Consider the following 20,459-nt stretch of genomic DNA (forward strand, 5'->3'; position numbering starts at 1 on the left):
TTTCCATATTAACATTGCCATGGGTGGCTTCCCTCAGGTGTGTCTGTTATCTTTTCAGAATACTTTCACTTTATACATCATGAGTTTTTTTGGTCGTTTGTGTTATCTGTTACCAGTTCCCAGCATATTCCACTCCCCTCCTTCTCTATTTCCTCTTCATGCAGACTCTCGCATTTTCCAAAGGAACATCACAGAATCTGACCTGCCACCCCCAGGGCAGACATATCAGAGGAGCTTAGTCCCATTTGACTGAGTATCCTTTGAGTCTCCCAGGAAAATAGTAAAATAAACTTGGGGCCTAGTGGTCAGATCCCATGCATTCAGAATTACTATGTTCTCAAAGAGAATGGGGCAGAGTCAAAAGCCTGTGTCAACTTCTCCATAGGGTGCCTTTGGTGGGCAGGAAACACATCTGAAAGGAAGAGCAGCCTATAGTATAGGACATATAGTCGAGGATACAGGCAACAATTGATTGTCTGATAGACAAATCTACATTGTCTTTCTCATTTCTTCTTGTATTATCAACAAAATAAAATGTTATATACTTGAAAATTAGCAACAATTGATTGATAGACAAATCTACATTTTCTTTCTCATTTCTTCTTATATTATTGACAAAATAAAATGTTATATACTTGAAAATTAGCAACAATTGTCTGATGGACAAATCTACATTTTCTTTCTCACTTCTTATATTATCGACAAAATAAAATGTTATATACTTGAAAATTAGCAACAATTGATTGATCAACAAATCTACATTGTCTTTCTCATTTCTTCTTATATTACCAACAACATAAAATGTTATATACTTGAAAATTAGCAACAATTGTCTGATGGACAAATCTACATTTTCTTTCTCACTTCTTATATTATCGACAAAATAAAATGTTATATACTTGAAAATTAGCAACAATTGATTGATAGACAAATCTACATTGTCTTTCTCATTTCTTCTTATATTATCAACAAAATAAAATGTTATATACTTAAAAATTAGTAACTTTTTATCAACTTTAGTGTGTACCACGTACTAGAGATCAGAATGGAGCTCACTTCTCATTCAGGCCAAGCACACTTGAGTTCAGCCTGGACTAGGTATGCTGGAAATGGGAGTGGAGGCTGAAAAATGCAACGCCTGTATCACTTACACCAGGGAAGTAGTTCTTCTCTTGGGGAAAAAGAAAGTTCAAAGCAAGTCTTTTTGTTTTCTTTTTGCTAAGGTAAGGAAGTAACTTTTCACTTACCTCTCAATCATTCAGCAGAGAGATGACTTTCAATTTCAGAGAATATGCTGTAGGAGACTCTACCTCTCCCTAAGTTTTGGAACACTGTTCAATAAAACAAAGCCTTTGTGGATATGAAAAATATCTGGTCATTTCACAAGAATCTGACGTAAAATATAGGGGACATAGCAAACCCGAATTTCATATACAGCAGGGGAGGGGAGGCTAGAAAATATGTCAGAGACAGGAAGTTATCCACTAGGGAATCTGGAAATGAAAGTATTCTATTCAAATTTGGAAGGTATGCTAAGGTATGACCAAACATTGGTCTGGTGGTGCTCATGAAATTAAGTTTAGGGTATGAGAGGTACCTATTTAGCCATGCAAACTCCAAGTAACTGAGATGAGATACAAATGAACAGCTTGTGTGACTACTGAGGAAGAGAAAATGCGACACTAGGTGCTGTACAAGAAACCGGTGCTTTCAAATACAAGCCTGTATCAGTATGACGTAGTTGCGAATGACCGAGAACTCAAATCCAACTAGTTTAACAAAAGATGTTTATTGGCTCACATGACTGAAAATTCCAGAGGTGAGTCTATTTCAGGTAAGGCTTGGGCTAATGGCTCAAATGTCACCAGGGACCCAGTTTTTCTCTGCTTTGCCACTCTCTCCTTTGGTATTGACTTCATCCTCAGGCTCCACGTGCTAACACCAGGAAGCTCCAGACTACCTCCCTCTTAACAGAATAAAAGTGTTGTTGCAGTTCAAGGCCTCATATCTTCCTATATACCATCCACAGGAGGACAGAATATCTCCTTTGGTTGCTCTCGAAGAAAAGCCTCTTTCAGAAGGCCAGGTAAATATCTCCTCAGATCTCATTGGCTCTGTGGCCAAAGTAATAGGGTAAGTTGATGCACCTAGGCTAACCGGGATCCACTTATGAAGTTGGGGGTGGACCCAAACCAGGTGGCTGAGAAAGGATGCTTTCCCAAAGAATATTTGGGTTACTGTTCCCAGACAGAAGAATGGATGCTGGGAACCAACAAAGAGATGAATAGTACAGAACCCTGATTTGGCCGTGACAAAGACATGCTCAGAATTGCAACCACTGGTTTGCAACAGAGTTGCTTCTAAGACAACTCTGTAGCTACCTCAGAGTTGGAAAATAGGGGGGATTTAATTATTCATTCCCCCAAGAGATTCTGGGCAGGCAGTTAATTTTCACTATGTGAATGACTCTATACACTGTTTTTATATTTCCTTACTTTCCAATCCTATGTTGGAAAATTTGGAAGATAAAAATTTACCATAATCAATTCTTGATTTTAATATATTGCTAGTTGAGATTTATCAGAAAGTATCTTATATTTCTAATTTTTTCCTTTAGATTTCTCCAAAATTTAGGAAGTGAGTACTAATCATTCCTCTTCTGACTTCAAGATGTGTGGAAAGTATTATTACAAATTGGAAAAGCTTCCATGTTATGATTCCTTCATCCCACATTACAGTCTTTGATATAGGCTCAGGACTTCCAAGTGCCTGTCTCTGGGTCTCTGGTAAGGAAAAGACTAGTTAGGAATTTTTTTGATAGGGGCCATCCATTTCTACGTGCTACTTCTTAATCCCTCCGACATTTGTGTCTTTGCCATATGTGGGCAATTCTTTGTGACACTCCTAAAATTTGTCTTCCCATCCCACCACTCTGCCTACAAACATTTCCATCTTTGAGGGAGAGTTCCTAGGGCTGATCAACTTCCATGGTGCTCCTCCAGAAGTCCAAACTGTTTCTTCTCTTCCAGGTTCCATTTCTGTGGTTTCTGCTTCCTATTTGTTATCTATCTTTCTCCCATTTTAAGATACTGACGTCATCTAGGATACACATCATCTTCACTCTGGGAGCTTATTAACATTTAGGATTTTAATGATTACCTCCTTTTAGCACTGGTCCAAGCATTCGACCTTATTTCAACTGCTGCCTGTGTAATGTGTCCACTGGTGATATTGCCAGCCTCTCACTGACCTTTTTTAGCCTCTCTTCCACACACTTCCTCCTGTCCAACTCCCTAAATATTGAATCAGTGTTTCATAGGACTCTATCCTGGGTCTTCATATTTTGCTATATTCTCTGGAGGCAGTACTGTCCAACACAACTTTTTGAAATGATGGAAATGTTCTATGTCAACACTATCCAATATGGAAGTCAACTCCCACATAGTTATTGTGTGCTTCAAATCTGGCCAGTCTGATAAGAACCTAAAACTTACAATTAATTTAAATACCTACATTTGGCCAGTGGCTGCTGTGTTGGATAATGCAGCTCCAGGAGATTTCCTTCATTTCTTCCCACAGCTTAAAATACCTTTTGCTCATTTGATGACTCCCAAATGCAAAGCTCTAGATATCACTAACCCAGAGCTCAAGCCCATATATACAACCACCACCTGGAATTTCTACTTGTATATCTCACACATATCTGAAATGTTAATCCAAAACAGACTTCTCGATTTCTCCCTCCCCAAACCTATTCCCATTCCAGTCTTATTCATTCCAGTAAATGGTGTGCTATCTAACTCAGCTGCTCAAACCAGAAACCAATCCCTAATTCCTGTTACTCCTATATCCAATCCTTTAACAGGTCACTGATTTTTTTTTCCAAACTGTATCTTAAATATATTTTCTCTCCATTTCTACAACCACCACCCACTCCAAGCCACTATCATCTCCAACCTGGACTGCTAGCAGTCTCCAATATGATCTCTCCTTTCACTTTTGTCCCTTAACAAGCCATTTTCTACACAGCAGCCAGGGATTATCTCCAAATGTGAATCAAACATGTCATTCCTCCACTGAATGTCCTCTAATAGCTTTTCACTTGGGATGGAATTGAATGATCTGAGCCACCTATGTCTACAAACCTAACTTGTGCCCCTCATACCCTTGATCATTATGCTATACCTAAAACCTTTCGGTGTCTTGAACATGCCAAACCCTTCACACATCAGAGTCTGCAGAGCTGTTCCTCTGCCTGCTGTTCTTCCCCCATTCTTCATATATGTGCCTTTTTCTCATTCTGAGATGTTTAACGTTACCTCTTAGGAGAGGTAGGCCTTCCCTGACTATTCATATAGAGGGTTCCTGTCATTCTCTCTCTCTCTGTACCATTCATTTCCTTTATAACACTTAGCAATTTTTAATAAATTACTTGAATTTTTTTTGTTTGGTCTCTCTCGTTAATGTTCCAGAAAGGCAGGAAACCAATCTGACTTACCATTGTTTATACAGCATGAAGCATAGTGCTTTACATGCAAGCAGGTACTCAAGTGATTATTTGCTTAATAAACTTCCCCCAAATGCCTGTCCACATCACTCATTTCCATTTCCTGGTTCTGTTTAGTACAAAAGTTTTCCTACTTAGTAGAGGCACCCTAACTAGACTATGCTAGGCCAAGTTCTCCTTACTACTTCAGCAATCAGGGGCTCTAGAATTAATGTTTGTAATTTTCAGGAACCAGAAGTTTAGTCCAAGCCAGCCTCTGGCTTCTCTTCCTTGCTCCTTAGTCAACAATTATATTACCTGGCTAGGAGCTTCTAAAGCAGAATGCCTAATTAGCAGAGAGGCAAACTGCAATCTGAAAATGGCTCTAAAGGTGAAGTCTGGAATGTACGTTTCATCTGTTTTGGCCAGCGCTCTTCTCTGAATAGGGCCTTTGTTTCTCTAACCCTTGAAGGTGGTCAATAGCATTCTCTAATAATATAGCTTACTCTGGGATGTGGGCTATCATGGTGATGAGAAGGGATAGGCTGGAAGGGGATTTGGGATAGTAGAGCAATCAGAGAGGTTATAGCTATACAAATTTTTATGGAAACAAAAATCTCCCACTTGGTTTACATTTTCCTAGTCCCAGATTCCTATCTTATAACACAAGGGCAGTCAGGTCTCCCACAAATGCATAACCCAGACTACTCTCAGTTACTTTGCTTAAGTCATCTTGGTGATCTCAAAGTAGACCACAACTTCTGAGGAAGAGAAAGTTCTGGAGTTGGCAATGTAACTGCACTATCATCTACATCAAATGGTTTTCAGTGAGGTAGACTTTCGAAAGCAGTATTAATAAGTACTTGTATATAGAAAGAATATGCCCAGGAAGACACACAGCCAGTAACAGTGATGGTCTCTAAGGAGGTAGACTGGGAGACAGGAGTGACAAGATTTACTTTTCAATGAACACCTTTTTGAACTATTTCAACTTTTTTTTTATCATAAGCATGTTATATCTAGTAAAAAATAAGTTAAGTTTCAGAATTTGAAAAACATAAAAGAAATAGTGTTGGTCCTCAAAGAGCCATTTAGCTGGACTAACACACATGAGACATTAGAAAAATATAAGACAGGGGCGCCTGGGTGGCTCAGTCGGTTAAGCGGCCGACTTCGGCTCAGGTCATGATCTCACAGTTCATGGGTTCGAGCCCCACATCAGGCTCTGTGCTGACAGCTCAGAGCCTGGAGCCTGTTTCAGATTCTATGTCTCCCTCGCTCTGACCCTCCCCCGTTCATGCTCTGTCTCTCTCTGTCTCCAAAATAAATAAACGTTAAAAAAAAATTAAAAAAAAGAAAAATATAAGACAGCACATAGTTAAATACCAATTTGGACAGTACTGACTACAAGTAGAAGAGGAACAGGGGTCTGTTCAGTTAAAGGAGCTGGGTCTTAAATGAGGAAGGGAAATTTGTAGCCCAGGGAAACTTGAGCAAATAGAAATGAACAGAAGCAGAAATGTGTACAAATAAAGAACAGAAAACTCTGGAGTCAGATAGGCCTGATTCCAATCTCTATTCTGTAACATATTAGCTGAGTAACCTTGAATGAGTTTTACAACTTCTTTCAACCTCAGACTTCTCATTAGTAAAATGAGGATAAGTACCTACCTTAACAGGATTAAGGAAAACAAAAGAATGTATGTAAAGTGGTTAGCAAGTGCCTGACAGAGCAGATGCTCAACTAAAAGTTGCCTAGCATGAACATGGTTGAACAGTGGGACCATCTTGCTAGAGTACAGGGTATCTGTTCAGAAGGGGCAAGATAATACTGACTATTAGAGTTATAACAAACTGTGGACAGTCACTCGTTTTGTCTCTGGGGCTGCTGTAGCATAAGAATTATAAACAAGCATCACCCTTATGCCTTCTCTAATGTTCAAGAAGGTGAGAGGTGTGATAATTACAGGGTTTCTCTCTAGCATGGCGCCTCTGGTGCTTAATCAAAACAGAATTCTGACTGAAGGCCTTCCCACAGTCATTACATTTATAGGGCCTTTCCCCAGTATGGATTCTCTGATGTCGGATAAGATGTGCCTTGCAAATGAAGCTTTTCCCACAGTCAGTACATTCATGGGGCTTCTCCCCCGTGTGAACCCTCTGGTGCTGAGCAAGATCTGAGTTCCACATGAAACCTTTCCCACAGTCCTTACATTCATAAGGCTTCTCGCCAGTGTGGATTCTCTGATGTCGAAGCAGGGCTGGGTTCCGAGTAAAGCTTTTCCCACATTCCTTACACGTATATGGTTTTTCCCCAGTATGGATTCGCTGATGTTGTGTAAGGCTTGTGTTCTGACTAAAGCCCTTCCCACATTCCTTACATTCAAAGGGCTTCTCTCCAGTATGTATTCTCTGGTGCCGAATCAGGTTTGACTTCCAAACAAAGGCTTTAGCACATTCTTGACACACATAGGGTTTCACCCCAGTGTGAATTCTCTGATGTGCAAGGCAATGTGATCTAAAACTGAAAGTCTTCCCACATTCCTTACAACCATAGATCTTCTCTCCATTATGAACTCTCTGATGTTGGTCAAAGTCTTCAGTTTGATCAAAACACTTGCCACATTCTTCACATATACAGAATACCTGCTCACTGAGAATCTTCTCATGTATAACAAGGTGAGTATTAACATCAGTATTCTCTGAACCACCTTCTCCTGAGATCATCTCATCTTTGACAATCACTTCTATAACATCATTTGCAGCGTTCTCCACACTCTTCCCATTGGAGTAGTTGCGCCACCTCCCTAACCTGCTCTTTCCCTCCTCACAGGTTTTCCCAAACCAGAATTCCTGGGAACCACACCACCGGGGTCCACTTGATAGCACTATGTGGTCTTTTGCCTCCTCAAAACCTTCCTCCTTCAGAATAAAATCTTCTTTCTCACTCTTCAACACACCCTCTGAAAGAAGAAATCAAAGCTGCAAATGTCATCATTACCCATAATGGGGCAAATAGCATCACCAAGTGGTACTCGTACGTCCAATGCACTTCAAGTGTTACCTCATGTCCCAGTGGCCCTGTCCTAGCTGAAAATGGCACCGCAGGGCGAACACACTGAAAGCGACCAAAGTTTATGCTACAGAAAGGCAGAAACTAGACAGAGTCCCTGAGGGCTATGATTCCCAAGCACCAGACCAAGCACAGAGGGAGCTCTCCAGGAATAGTTTAATTGAATCTAAGGGAGACAAGTAAGAATTTCTTCTAGGTAGTCCAGTCCGAAACAACATGTTCGGAAATAAAGAATCCTTTGTGGTATACCTGGGGAACCTGAACTTGTCACACGCAGTGGGGAGCAATAAGGAGAATCTTCCTCATACTTGTCAACACTAAAAGGAAATGTGGTCTTTTCATTCAATCCAGTCACCAGGTCCACCATGAAAAGGGATTCCCCAAACTACTTTATACACAACTGGGCAAAGACTGCCTCCTCTTTGTTCCCATAGTGTTTTATCCACACTTCTGTTTCAGTATCACACCTTAAAAACTAACAGAATGAATAAAACACAGCATTTTCTTTTAAAATACTGGTTGGCCATAGCGGCCAGTAGGCCATCTGTTCAGTTACAGCCTACGTTCCAACACACCCGAATTTAATTATAATTGATGATGACCAAATGAAAGCTGGAAGCTTAAAGTTTAACTTTTCTCTTATAGTTGACTTGGGGATTTTTAGAGGGTCTTTTATTTATTTATTTATTTATTCATTCATTCATTCATTCATTCATTTATTTATTTAATTTTAGTATATGAAATTTATTGTCAAATTAGTTTCCATGCAACACCCAGTGCTCATCCCAAAAGATGAGAGGGTCTTTTATTTAGAACGTACGTGGTAAAATGGAATTTTAACATTTTACAAAGGAAAGACAGAGGAAAACATGTGCCTGGGAGAAAAGTGTTCATTCCCCTCACTTACCAGTACAGAGTAGGCTTGGACCCTCTCCTTGCAGTTTCAGGTTCAACGGCTCTTCCACCTGTTCAAGATGGGAGATCGCAGCAGGCTTCAGAAATGGATATCCTGCCCGGGTCAAGATATAAATGAGGCTAGCTCAGTGAGAGGAGTGGGGCCCATGAAGAAAGGAGCAGAGATGGAAGTGGTAAGGGAGAATGAAGGTGGGTGGAGAGATCGGTACACAGATGACCTGAAACTGGAGGAGGTTAACAATATAAAGGACAGAAAACAGACCTTCAGGGAAGATGCGATTCCATCAGTTCCCTAAAACATGAAAACGCATCACTCATTTTTAAGTGTCAGGAAAAAATAGGGGACTAAGTTTTCTTCCTCACCTCCCCTAGGAGGTGAACTCCAGTTCACATGGAATAGAATTAGGAAAGGATTGAACTGCAAAGAACTATTCCTGAGGCTATGTTGGGAAGCCTCTAAGCTTAGCTTCCTTCCCGTCTGTCCATCTATTGCCTTCTCTTTCTACAAAGGATCAATGATGGATCTCTCCATGGCATCCACTAGAAATGGCCTCACAGACTTCACTCAGCCATTTCCAGAAGTCACTTCTTATTCTAATGACAGACACCTCAATTGCAAAGGTCCACTCTAATAAACTCTTCTTCAGGCTTAGCTAAGATTGGTCTCTTCATAACTCCCATCCAATGCCTTCTAAGAAACAGATCAATTTTTCATCCTCCAAATGACAATCTTTTATATTGCTGAAGCCAAGGACTGTGTGTCCCCTGAGTATTCTTTTCTTTAAGACACAAATGGACTTTGCATAGGGACATGTCCTCAAAGGAAGTTTGCTGCAGGTCAGGGAGTCAGGGTTTTACTCAAGGAATGACTTAGCTGTTGGTTTTCTGCCTAAAGCAAAGACGAGAAATTCCTTTGGGTGGTAGGAGAGTAAGCACTGAGATCCTGAGAGAGTGCAGAGGACAGTGTAGTTGTCTCTCTACATCCATTCTACCAGCACCACCAACCCCTACCCCTACCCTGCCCATTATGGAGAGCCCTGCCTTTTGGGGGAGAGCGATCCCAACTCCAGTTCCTAGTGTACCCCTTACTGGTCTAAGACAAGCAGGTTAGCCCGCCCTACTCACTACACGAGAGACGGTTTCAGAAATTGGCAGTCTAGGCCAAGACAATCAGTGCATGCTATTTCCCTGGCCATAGTGATTGGTTTAGAGCTGGCATAAGACTTAAGATGGTACATCCCAAAGGCCTGAGGAAGGCCTGCCCTATTTCTCTCCCTAGGTACGAAGAAGCAGAGCCTTGGTTACAACTACCAATCACCTTACAGCCACGAGAGGAGCCAGGCTGTAGGCAAAGCCAGCAGATAAGGAGACAAGAAAGAGCAGAGACTGAAACTGATCAAGCTGTAGCTGCACTCTATCTATGAACTTCCTACTTACATGAAATAGCAAATTCCTTTTTTGTTCAAGCCAGTTTGACCTGGGTTGTTACTTATAATCAAGGATATCCTAAGACTCTGGAAAGACAGCCAGACACAGCAAGGAACTGTGAGAACAAGGAAGTTGAGAGCACAGCTCAAGTTCCACTGTGCCCACAGAAGAGCTCCTGTGGGAAGAAGATGGAATGGTGTGAGGGAGGCAATAAGGGGCATAGCTGTCACCAGCAAATTAGAACAGGAAAGCCCTATGTTCCTAAAGGAATGCCAGGGCTTTGCCCACCAGAAATCCCTGAATTGGAAGTATATGGCTCAGAATTATTGAGACTTCTTGATTTCTAATGATAAAGATGACCATGATAGCCCAAAGGGCAGTCAGAATCTTCTTCTGGAAGATGATAAGCAGGCTGAGAAAGTAGAAAGGCCACCTCAGAGTGTAAACAGAAAAGTCAGGGAGTACAGATAAATGGTGGCCATGATAAGAACAGTGGAAATGAGGAAGAGGCAAAAGAGGTAAATGAAAAGGAGCCAGGGTGAACAGACTCAAGAAGAGGGAAAACCATGGGGACACAGGAAAAAAGGGGGGGGGGGGAGGAATCCTACTGGTGTCTATAGCACTAGGTTAAGAGAACACATACCTACTACACTGTAAAGATCAAGACAAGGGAACTGGTCAGATAACTGGCACATGTACCCTCACTCACCTGTGGAGACGCCCCTCGGGCACTCTCCATCCAGAGCTCCCTGAGGAGCCTTGCACCAGGGCGCTTCCCCTCGCTCCAGCTGGGAAATCAGAGCCGGTTTGGGAAATGGAAATGCTGGTTGAGGGGGAGGAAATGGGACAGGCAGGTGAGTGGGGTGACATAGAGCAATCCCAAGGCTCCTCCCAGGCTTTGTCTTCAGGGGCAGGAAGGGAAAGAAGGGAATTAACCAGGGAAAGTGAAAAAAGAAAGTCCAGGGGAAGGACCAGGAGACCCAGGGCAGCAGGGCCAGGAGGCTGACAAAGGTCAGGAATTAGACCCAGAGGTGCTCAACAACAGTTTGAGTGAGCGAACGGATGATTCCACTCATTGAGAGATTGAGCTTTTTTGTTCTCTCCCTCTCTTAGAGCTCTCAAGTTCAGACATCTGCATCAGGATGCTTGGTATTGGGCTGGGTCTCCCAAACTAAGCGGGTGGGAAACTGAGGGTTTGGTGGGACACCAGGAATCTGCTCTCTTCCTACTGTACCCATTAGCACAGGAGTTGAGAATTAGCTCCCACCCTGGGGCAAGAAAGGCTGATGTGAGGCCCAAATTTACACCAGGACTTCCCACTTCTTAGCAACCGCTGAGGCTGGCTCATTAAGAATTCAAGAGTCTGAAGTTGCCACTCAGGTGAGGCTTATCAAAGACTCCAGAGCTTCTGAGGAAGGAGGAGCCGGGGAACTCTGGAGGGCAGAAGCAGAGTCCAAAAGGAAAGACCCTTACCCAGGGAAGCCACAACCCCATAATTCTCCAGCATCACGTCCCTGTACAGGACCCTCTGAGCAGGGGCCAGGCCGATCCATTCGTTCTCAGAGAAGTAGACGGCCACATCCTCGAAGGTCACTGACTCCTGAAACAACATGTGTTTAAATGCCCTCGGACAATTCCAGACCCAGGCCTACAGTAGGGTAGATGAGGCACCAAGTGGTACTGGAGGGGATGCCCATTGAGTTTCTGCATTCTGAATGTCTAAGGGAACTCTCAGCGGATCTGCGTCTCCTACTTACAAAGATATGAGGGATCAGTCATCAATTTCTCACATCCCTTCATCTTAACTTCACCACATCACCTTTTTCATGAGTCTCTGCAAGCTTCCCCTTTCCATCTTGTGCCCAGAACAACTATGTGTGCCCTAGGTGCCATCCTTTCTCCACAATGTACCCTCCTCCAGAGGTCACCAACCCTTCATAACAAGTACAATCACCATTTACCCATTTGAGCCCATGCCAAGAACTTTACATATATTACTTTGTATGCCTCACAGCCTATGAGGAGGGTATCAGATTCACTTTATAGAAGAGGAAACCGAGGCTCAGAGTTACAGAACTGAGACAGAAGTCAGGCCTGTCTGACTCTCTGGCTCTTACTTACTGTACCACACTGCCTTCTATCCTCACTCCTGCCACCCCTGCTGCCCCTGTGTGAGATTCTTTCTCTTCTCTTCCTTCCTGTCATTGCCACTAGCCAAAGAGGCAGCTAAGGGCACCTGAGAACACTCAGGTTGCTCTGGAGGCTGGACTTCAAAACGCAGATCCAAACTGACTTTGCTCCCTGCACTCTGCCCCTCCAACACACTCTCTAAAACACCCCACCCTACTCTTTCTTCCCCACTTCCCAGTCTTAATGTCCCCTTTTCCTGTATCTCTGGGAGGCCCAACCTTCTGCACCTTCTCTCTCACTTTCCTCCATAAGAAACACAAACAGTGCTAATGGAGAGCCATCAAGACTTACTTATAATTCCCAGCCACTGCCTCATTTAGGATCTCAATCTCCATACTATGGAGGGGCTGACTCTGTTCCATTTCACATCAGTCCTTGCCCTACAAAGTCCCCACAGAGACTTACCCGACACTCCAGGGCTCAGACTGGGGGGCCGAGTCACCCTCACCTACCTCAAAATGTCCAAATCCTCCGCACGCGGACCATTCCATTCACTATTCAGAGACCCAGTTTACCTGCCAAAGATCATCTCCTGCACCACCACCCTCATCCCCTATCCTGTCACCATCCTGTTACGAATCCAAACCCTTTCCTTGCCCAAATTGCACCTGCAATCTGTGCCATTGCACCTGCAGCCCCCCTCCCCCCTGCCTGGAGATCCAGTTCCTCCCTCCAGCGCCAGCAACCTCATATTCATCTCAAGACCCACCTCAAACATAACCAGCTCTCTTAAAACCAGTGATATGGAAATTCTGGACATTCGTCGCTGCGCACAGCACTCTGTGAACACCTCCTCCCCAGCACTTGGCTCATGCCTGTGCAGCCGCACGTGTGTTTCCCCGGCTGGCGCAAGTCTGGGGGATGTCGAATTCATTCTGCTCCCTGCCTGTTCCTCCGGACCCTCCACTCTGGGCTGTACCCCGATTTCCCGGCCGCCGCACTGCCCCCTCCGCCCCTTCTCTGGACCTAGAGCACCGGGCAGAGCCGAGCCAGCTTCATAGCGCCGGCCCCGCACTCACCGGGCGCGCCCGGGCCGGCGCGCGCAGTCCCGGTAGCAGCTCGAGTGGAGGGCCGAAGGGGGCCCCGCCCGCCAGGGCCGCGGCCGCCATGGCCAGGGCCGCCCTCCCGGGAAGCGAGCGCGCGCCAGGCCTTACTGGGGGCTGCCCGGGGTCGGGAAGGGACGCTCCGGACCGGGGCGGGTCTGATATAGCGGCCCAGGAGTCGGGCGCGCAAGCCCCAGGCTCCACGCCCCGGCCAGTCCCACGCTCAGCTCCCCACGCTCCGAGAGGTGGAGGCTGCTGCACTCTTGCCACTCTGGCTTCTCTAGGACGGTGGAGGGCGCCACGTCTCTGTGGTCCTCCCTTCTGGCCCCGCAAAGAAACAGGGAGGGCAGAGCGAGTGCAGCTCTCCCACTGACACCGACTGCCTCAGGGCGCTGCTGTGGCAATGCGGGGAAGCGGGCGTGGGGGGGAGGCTTTCTCTGGGAATCCTTTCCCAGCCCTCTTCTTCCCACTGACCACTCTTCTTCGGTATTGCACTGCACCCTTGTAGGACGGATGCTAATATGAAGCAGCAAATACTTCACATAGCCGCATCCCTTTACTGGGTTCTACATTCCCAGAGAGCAACTAACGTCCTTGATCAACTTTGTGCCTCGAATATTCACCCAATGTCTAGCAACTCTTATGGCCCAGCTTCTTTAAGTGCCAAGGAATATCTGTCGAATAAAGGAATGAATAAATGTTGAAACAATTTTTCAGTTGAAGAAAGTAAGGCCCAAAGAGAGGAGATGGCTTATCTAACATCACATAGCATGTCGGGAAAGTTAAACCTTTAAATGAAATTGTGGAAATAAAAGACCACCAACATGAGAACAAGCAAAGGCTGTTTATTCAGAGCTTGCTCTAAGCAAGGGAGTCAACCACCATCACTTGCATTTGGTAGGCTCTAAGTCAGGCAGAGAAGTGAGAAAGCTTTATAGTTGGGGGTGGGGGGGCGGGCAGGGAAGAGACTTCAGGTATGCTCTGATTGGAGATTGTTGGCCTGGGGGGCTAACCAGAAGCAAAGCATCTTATGTGATTGGTTGGGAGAGGATATTAATCAAATTCTGGCCACGTGGGGCTGACTGCTACAGGGTTTATTTTGGCTTCCCCAACTATTTGCCACAGATACTAGTGTGACTTCCCAGACTGGTAACTACAGATAATGGGTTGGCTTCCTGGACTGGTTGTTACAGACTGCGGGTCAGAGTTATATTTTTCTATATGGTCTGTCCATTTTCCATTTGTACATGTAGTCTCTTGGGATGAACAAATTAGGAAGATGTCTGCTTCACAGAAATTCCAGCCTAGAGGCTCATATTCCTTTTAGGTCCCCAGGTACTGAAAGCTTACAGATACCATACTTGTGAAAAATCACAGAACAAAGGAGACCTCAGATGAGCTCCAAGGTATGTTTATTTGTTTCTAAGAGGATCCAGAAGAAGCTCACAAATGGACACTAGTGAATAGTCCACAAGCACTGAGAAGGAAGCAGTGAGCCTTACCCTAGGACAGATCACTAGGAAAGATGAGCACACAACAAATGCTCCCATGATTTTCTTCGGGAAAAATGGAGAAAACTGCACTGAGTGCGAAACAATTATGGGAGTTTTGGCTCAGAACAAGGAGCCCTCAGATACCTGATTATTAAGTCATGGTCTTAAGGAAGACCATAAGGAAGGTCTCTTATGGCTCTGACCAGTGTTTTGATTCAAAACTAAAGAGGAGAGGGATAGTCTATCATATTTACCCATATATTTTTACTGTTTCTATTGTTCCTCCTGTTAAACACACAGCAGCAGGCAAAGTCAAGGCCATGTCCTAAGTGACTCAGCCAGTAGATACAATAAGCCACTTTCAGATTCATACAATGTATTACTTACACAAACAGCAAAAGGAAGAAAGAGTACCCAAGCATGCCGGTCTCCAGCTCCTTGTCCCATACACCAAACACAATGACACCAAAACAAAAGGGGGCTCAATGACTGCAACATCCGTGGTAAGGAGCCAATTTTAGACTATAGCTAAGCAGTCACAGTATGCAGTTACATCCAGAAAGCCTCATGCCTCTTCAGAATCTTAGAGGCAATGAGAAATTGTCTCATGACAGCCTCCCATAAGAGATAGGGAAGGGAGTGGGAGATGGGCTTGAAGGCCAATAAAGCTCCTCTCATCCTCTCATGTTCTATAAGGATCACAAGGTGATCTGCCATGGCTCAGAGTAGCTGTAGTTCAAGGCTTTGCCTGCATGGACTATATAGATATGTGAAAACTTGCCAGGGCACGACGGTGGAGCCATTCCCCTACAACTAGACCTCTCAACTTTTACACATAAAGATTCTCAGGAACATGAGCCACCATGTAAGTCATCAGATGCTCTAATTAGCTGTAATGCTAAAGGCCTGGATCAAATACATTCCATTTGTCTTAGGCAACATTAGACGAAAGTGACCGTGACAGTGATACACAGTAGTAGAGCCAGGCCCACTAGAGAATGGACCATAGTCAGGCTCCTCATGCAGAGCCAAGCCAGCTAAATGTGTCATTATTCTAAGTGAGGCAAGAGATACTGGCAGTGGCACATACCCCACCTAAACTGGCCAGCAAACAATCCAGGTAGTACCATCTCCATTACCACTCATGCTAGAGAATTTAGAACAATCAGTAGTCTGTGAAAAATGTACAAAAAGTCCAACAATAACAGGATAAGGCTAAAGGGAGGCATTTCAATATCCAGAAAGTTCATCTTATTCTGTTCTTTCTTGCCGAGAGTATTTCTTTCTGGAGTCAGTGGCTGTTGGGAGGATTCTGAGAGTTTTTAAATTAGGATTGTTTGTTGGTCAGTAGTCAAATTGAGGGTGGTGATGGTGGAAGCTTGGGTTAAGTTAGTAAGATATCCTACAGACAAAAGCTAAGAGATTAATGGTCCCTCCCTCTGCCCCTGATTTCCCAGGGTCTAATTCTTACCAACCAGGGTTGTCTCTCTCCTTACACGGCCATATGACCATTATGACTAGTCTCTGCAACAATCACTGCACCTTTCCCCCAATTCTCTCCATATCTAACCCACACCATATGCTTAGACTCATCCCTAGTTAGCTCAGAAGTTCCTTTCTTTTATAATTTAGAACATTCTAGAATATCTCCCACCCCCTGACATGTGGGCCATGCCAAAACACCTTAGTAGTTTTCACCTTATAATTCATGATCATTATGATCATTATCTATAATTGTCCAAATCCAGCAAGCATGGGTGGGGTGAGGGGATACACTAAGTTCCAGTCTCCAAGTCCCCAGCTCTTTTTTCCTACTTTCAAATTCTAGTAGTCCAGTTTTCCAGGGATAGGCAAAGGAAGGAAAAAATAGAGTTATATGGGTTATTATGTGGTTTGGGTTTCCTGCAGCCAGTTAGGGCTTTCTTCCACTCTTGAACCTCATAATTAGGGACGTTATGCTTGAATGGGAGGTACTCTTTTAGGTAACTATCACATTTGGAACCCTAACAGATTATCTTAATTTGTACACCACTAAAAGCTTAGGCTTGATTGTCCAACTATCTTTTTCAGTTTTTCAGAGTTCACTCTCTCTTTTAACAGCACCTGCTTCTTGGGGATGATAAAGGTCATGAAAGGTCCAGCTAATGTCCCAGGTAGTTGTCCACTGTTGTACTTTTATCTATAAAAGTACCACTATTATCTTATTGGGAGTGTTTGGGGAAGCTAAATATGGAACATAGGTCATCTAAGAATCTTTGAATGGTATTGTCCACATATGCCTTGTGGAAAATGGTAGTGCCATACCCTGAAAGGATGTCTACTATAGTCTATGCCCAGCAGTATTCTTCATATGAAGTTAGGGAATCCATTCAGTCTATTTGCCAGGACTTGCCAGGTCCAGTACCCCCACTTATGTGCTTCAGAGTTTTGTTTCCTATTCAACTGTGTGGCTGGCAGTCCAGCCATATTTGTCAAGCTTCTTCTTCTTCTTCTTCTTTTTTTTCCCTCCGAGAGAGAGGGAGAGAGAGAGAATGAGAATGGAGGATAGGGACAGAGGGTGAAAGAGAGAGAATATTAAGCAGGCTCCTGATTCCTGCTTTTACGGTTTCTTTTCTGTTTGTAGAACTTCCTTTAGCCATCACTTTAGGGTAGGTGTGCCAGTGACAATTCTCTTAATTTTCCTTCATTTGAGAATATGCTGATTTTACCTTCCATTCTAAAGGATATTTTTACTGGCATAGAATTCTGAATTAACAGTTCTTTTCTTTCATCAGTTACCTGATAAACTTTGCGCCACTTGCAAATGATTTTCACGGTTTCTGGTAAGAAATCCAAGGTCATCTGAGTTGTTTCTCTATATGTGATATGCTGTTTCTCTCTAGCTGCTTTCAAAACATTTTCCTTGTCTTTAGATTTTTGAAGTTTGATTACATTGTGTCTGGACTTGAATTTCTTTGGGTGTATCCTGTTAGGGGTTTGTACAGCTAATTTTGATGAAATCCAATTTATCTATTTTTTCTTTTGTTGCCTGTGCTTCTGATGTCATCTACATGAAACTGTTGCCAAATCCAATGTCATAAGGATTTTCTTCAATGTTTTCTTCTAAGAGTTTCATGGTTTTAGATCTTGTTTAGGTCTTTGATACACTTTTATTTTTGTATGTGGTGTAATTTCATTCTTTTGCATGTAATATCCAGTTTTCCCAGCACCACTTGTTGAAATGGTGTCCTTTCCCCCTTTGTCTTGGCATCCTTTTGGAAAATCAATTAACCATACACATGAGGGTTTATTTCTGGACTCTATTCTATTCTATTGGTCTATATGTCTGTTCTTATACTGGTACAACAGTGGGTTGTTTTTTTTTTTTACTATAGTTTTGTAGTTTTTCAAAGTCAGGCAAAGTGGATCCTCCAATTTGGTTCTTTTTCAAGATTATTTTGGCTATTTAGAGCCCCTTGCAATACCACATGAATTTGAGGATCAGCTTTTCCATTTCTGCAAAAAAAAAAAAAATGCTATTGGAATCTACAGATCATGTTGTGTTGAATCTATAGATCACTCTGTGTAGTGTTGACTTCTTAACAATGTTATGCCTTCCTCTCCATGAACATGGAATGTCTTTCCATCTTAATTTACAGAGTGCAATTTCTTTCAGCAATGTTTTGTATTTTCAGTATACAAGTCTTTCACCAACTTGGCTAGATTTTTTTCCCTCAGTATTTAATTCTTTTATATGGTATTATAAATGGAACTGTGTTCTTAATTTCCTTTTTCAATTGTTCACTGCTGGTTCATAGAAACACAGCTGATTTTTGTGTTGATCTTGCACCCTGTAACTTTGCTGAATTTATTAATGCTAGTAGTTCTCTTGTAAATTCTTTGGAATTTTCTATAGATAGGTCATGTCATCTGTAAATAGATATAGTTTTTGCTCTCCTTTTCCAATTTGGCTCTTTTTTTATTTTTCTTATCTAATAGCTCTGGCTAGAACTTCCACTATACTGTTGAATAGCAGCAGTGAAAGCGGGTCTCCTTGTCTTGCACCTTCTGATTTTAAAGGGAAATTCTTCAGTCTTTCACCACTGAGTATGATAACAGCTATGGGTTTTTCATAAATAATCTTTATCATATTGAGGAACTTTTCCTCTATTTTTAGTCTTCTAAAATATTTTATCATAAAAGGATGTTCAATTTTGTCAATGAATTTTCTGCATTGAGATGATCATGTAGGGTTTTTTTTTCATTCTATTAATATGTTGTATTATATCGATGTTGTGTTCAACCACCCTTTTATTTCTGATATAGACCCCACTTGCTTATGGTGAATCATCCTTTTAATATGCTATTGTATTTGATCTGCTAATATTTTGTTTTGAGGATTTTTGCATCTATGTTCATAAGGGATACTGGCCTGAAATTTTCTTTCATGTGATGTTCTTATCTGATTTTGGAATCATGGTACTACTGGCTTCCCAGAGTAAGTTATAAGGTGTTCTCTCTTAAATTTTTTGTAAAGGTTTGAGGATTGGTGTTAATTCTTCTTTAAGTGTTTGGTAGAGGGGCACCTGGCTGGCTCAGCTGGAGGAGCAACTTGATCTTGGGGTTGTGGATTTGAGCCCCACATAGAGATTACAAAAAAAATAGCTTAAAAAACAATAAATGTTTGATAGCGTTCACCAGTGAAGCCATCTGGTTTAGGGCTTGTTTTTGTTGGGATGCTTTTAATTAGTGATTTAATCTCTTTACTTGTTATAGGTCTGTTGAGATTTTCTATTTCTTCTTGAGTCGGTTTAGGTTATTTGTATTTCAAGGAATTTGTCCATTTCTTCTAGGTTATCTAATTTGTTGATGTACAATTATTGATAGTGTTGACATAAAATTATTAAAATGCCCTTTTATAACCCTTTCTATCTCTGTAAGGTCAGTAGCTATGTCTCCACTTCCATTTCTGATTTTCATTATGTGTATCTTCTCTCCTTCTTTTCTTAGTGAATCTAGCTAAAGTTTTTTCAATTTTGTTGAACTTTTCAAATAACCACTTTTGGTTTCACGGATTTTCTCTGTTCTCTATTTATCTCTGCTCTAATCTTTATGCTTTCTTTCTGCTAGCTTTGGGTTTAGCTTGTTCTTCTTTTCTAATTCCTTACTGTGTAAACTTAGGTTATTGACTTGAGATATTCTTTTTTAACGTAAGCATTTATAACTATAATTTTACCTCTGAACACTGCTTTCATTATATACCATGATTTTTGGCATGTTGGCTTTAATTTTCATTCATCACAAGGTATTTTGTAATTTCTCTTATGATTTATTCTTTCAAGAAGAAAGCTTTAGGAAGCTTGCATGTGGATTCTTTCAGACTTCTTGTGTATCTTTTTCCCTTATGATCTGGCTATGTATCCTTAGTACACCACTGTAATAAATCTTGGAGTACAACCATATGCCAAGTCCCATTAGTTCTTCTAGGGACTCTCTGAATGTTAGGGTGGTCTTGGAGCTTCCCCATAGGTTGATGAGGATTAGATTGCTTAATACATGTAAAGCATCTAGCATCTTGGCTCATGGTAAATTCTCAAAATAAGAATAGTGATGGTTATAGTCACAATGGGGATGACCAGTACAGAGACATGAACAGGATAGGTGCTCAAGGTCAATCAATCCAATTCCCATCCTATCCCTCCATCTTCTCCCACTATATTCCCTCATCTAAGTCTCTTAGCAAATGCACAGCCCAATATCTTTATAATGGCATCTCACTGCTAGCAAGTACCTCAAGTTTAGCTTCCTGTTTTACACAGCATAATAGTAAGGCCCAGAGAGGTAAACTGAAA

The 20,459-nt window shown here is 42.5% G+C and overlaps 1 protein-coding gene across 3 annotated transcripts; it reads right to left on the reverse strand.

The window, feature by feature from the left end:
* Positions 1 to 1,770: 1,770 nt before the first annotated feature.
* Positions 1,771 to 13,750, reverse strand: ZNF662 (zinc finger protein 662). Of its 3 annotated transcripts, none has more exons than XM_019418876.2 (5): positions 13,112 to 13,750; positions 11,376 to 11,502; positions 10,612 to 10,725; positions 8,467 to 8,568; positions 1,771 to 7,449 (listed from the first exon to the last, which is right to left on the reverse strand). In XM_019418876.2, exons 1-5 carry the CDS (start codon positions 13,199 to 13,201, stop codon positions 6,419 to 6,421), a joined length of 1,464 nt encoding a protein of 487 aa, XP_019274421.2. In that variant the 5' UTR covers positions 13,202 to 13,750; the 3' UTR covers positions 1,771 to 6,418. The 3 variants fall into 3 exon arrangements, with proteins under 3 accessions (XP_019274421.2, XP_019274423.2, XP_053759893.1); XM_019418878.2 differs by having other exon boundaries at positions 13,247 to 13,747; XM_053903918.1 differs by lacking the exon at positions 13,112 to 13,750 and adding an exon at positions 12,802 to 13,105.
* Between the last annotated feature and the right edge of the window lie 6,709 nt (positions 13,751 to 20,459).

The sequence above is a fragment of the Panthera pardus genome, unplaced genomic scaffold, assembly GCF_024362965.1.
Source record: "Panthera pardus isolate Hobbes unplaced genomic scaffold, ASM2436296v1 HiC_scaffold_16, whole genome shotgun sequence".
Taxonomy (NCBI): Eukaryota; Metazoa; Chordata; class Mammalia; order Carnivora; family Felidae; genus Panthera; species Panthera pardus.

What these genes read in the sequence shown, in the direction of transcription:
- ZNF662 (XM_053903918.1), bottom strand. Translation starts at nt 12,966, where the DNA reads ATGAATTCGACATCCCCCAGACTTGCGCCAGCCGGGGAAACACACGTG. An exon ending in CCCGAGGGGCGTCTCCACAG is followed by an intron (nt 8,569 to 10,611) that starts GTGAGTGAGGGT and finishes TGACCCGGGCAG; the next exon opens with GATATCCATTTCTGAAGCCT. An exon ending in TCCAAGCCTACTCTGTACTG is followed by an intron (nt 7,450 to 8,466) that starts GTAAGTGAGGGG and finishes TTCTTCTTTCAG; the next exon opens with AGGGTGTGTTGAAGAGTGAG.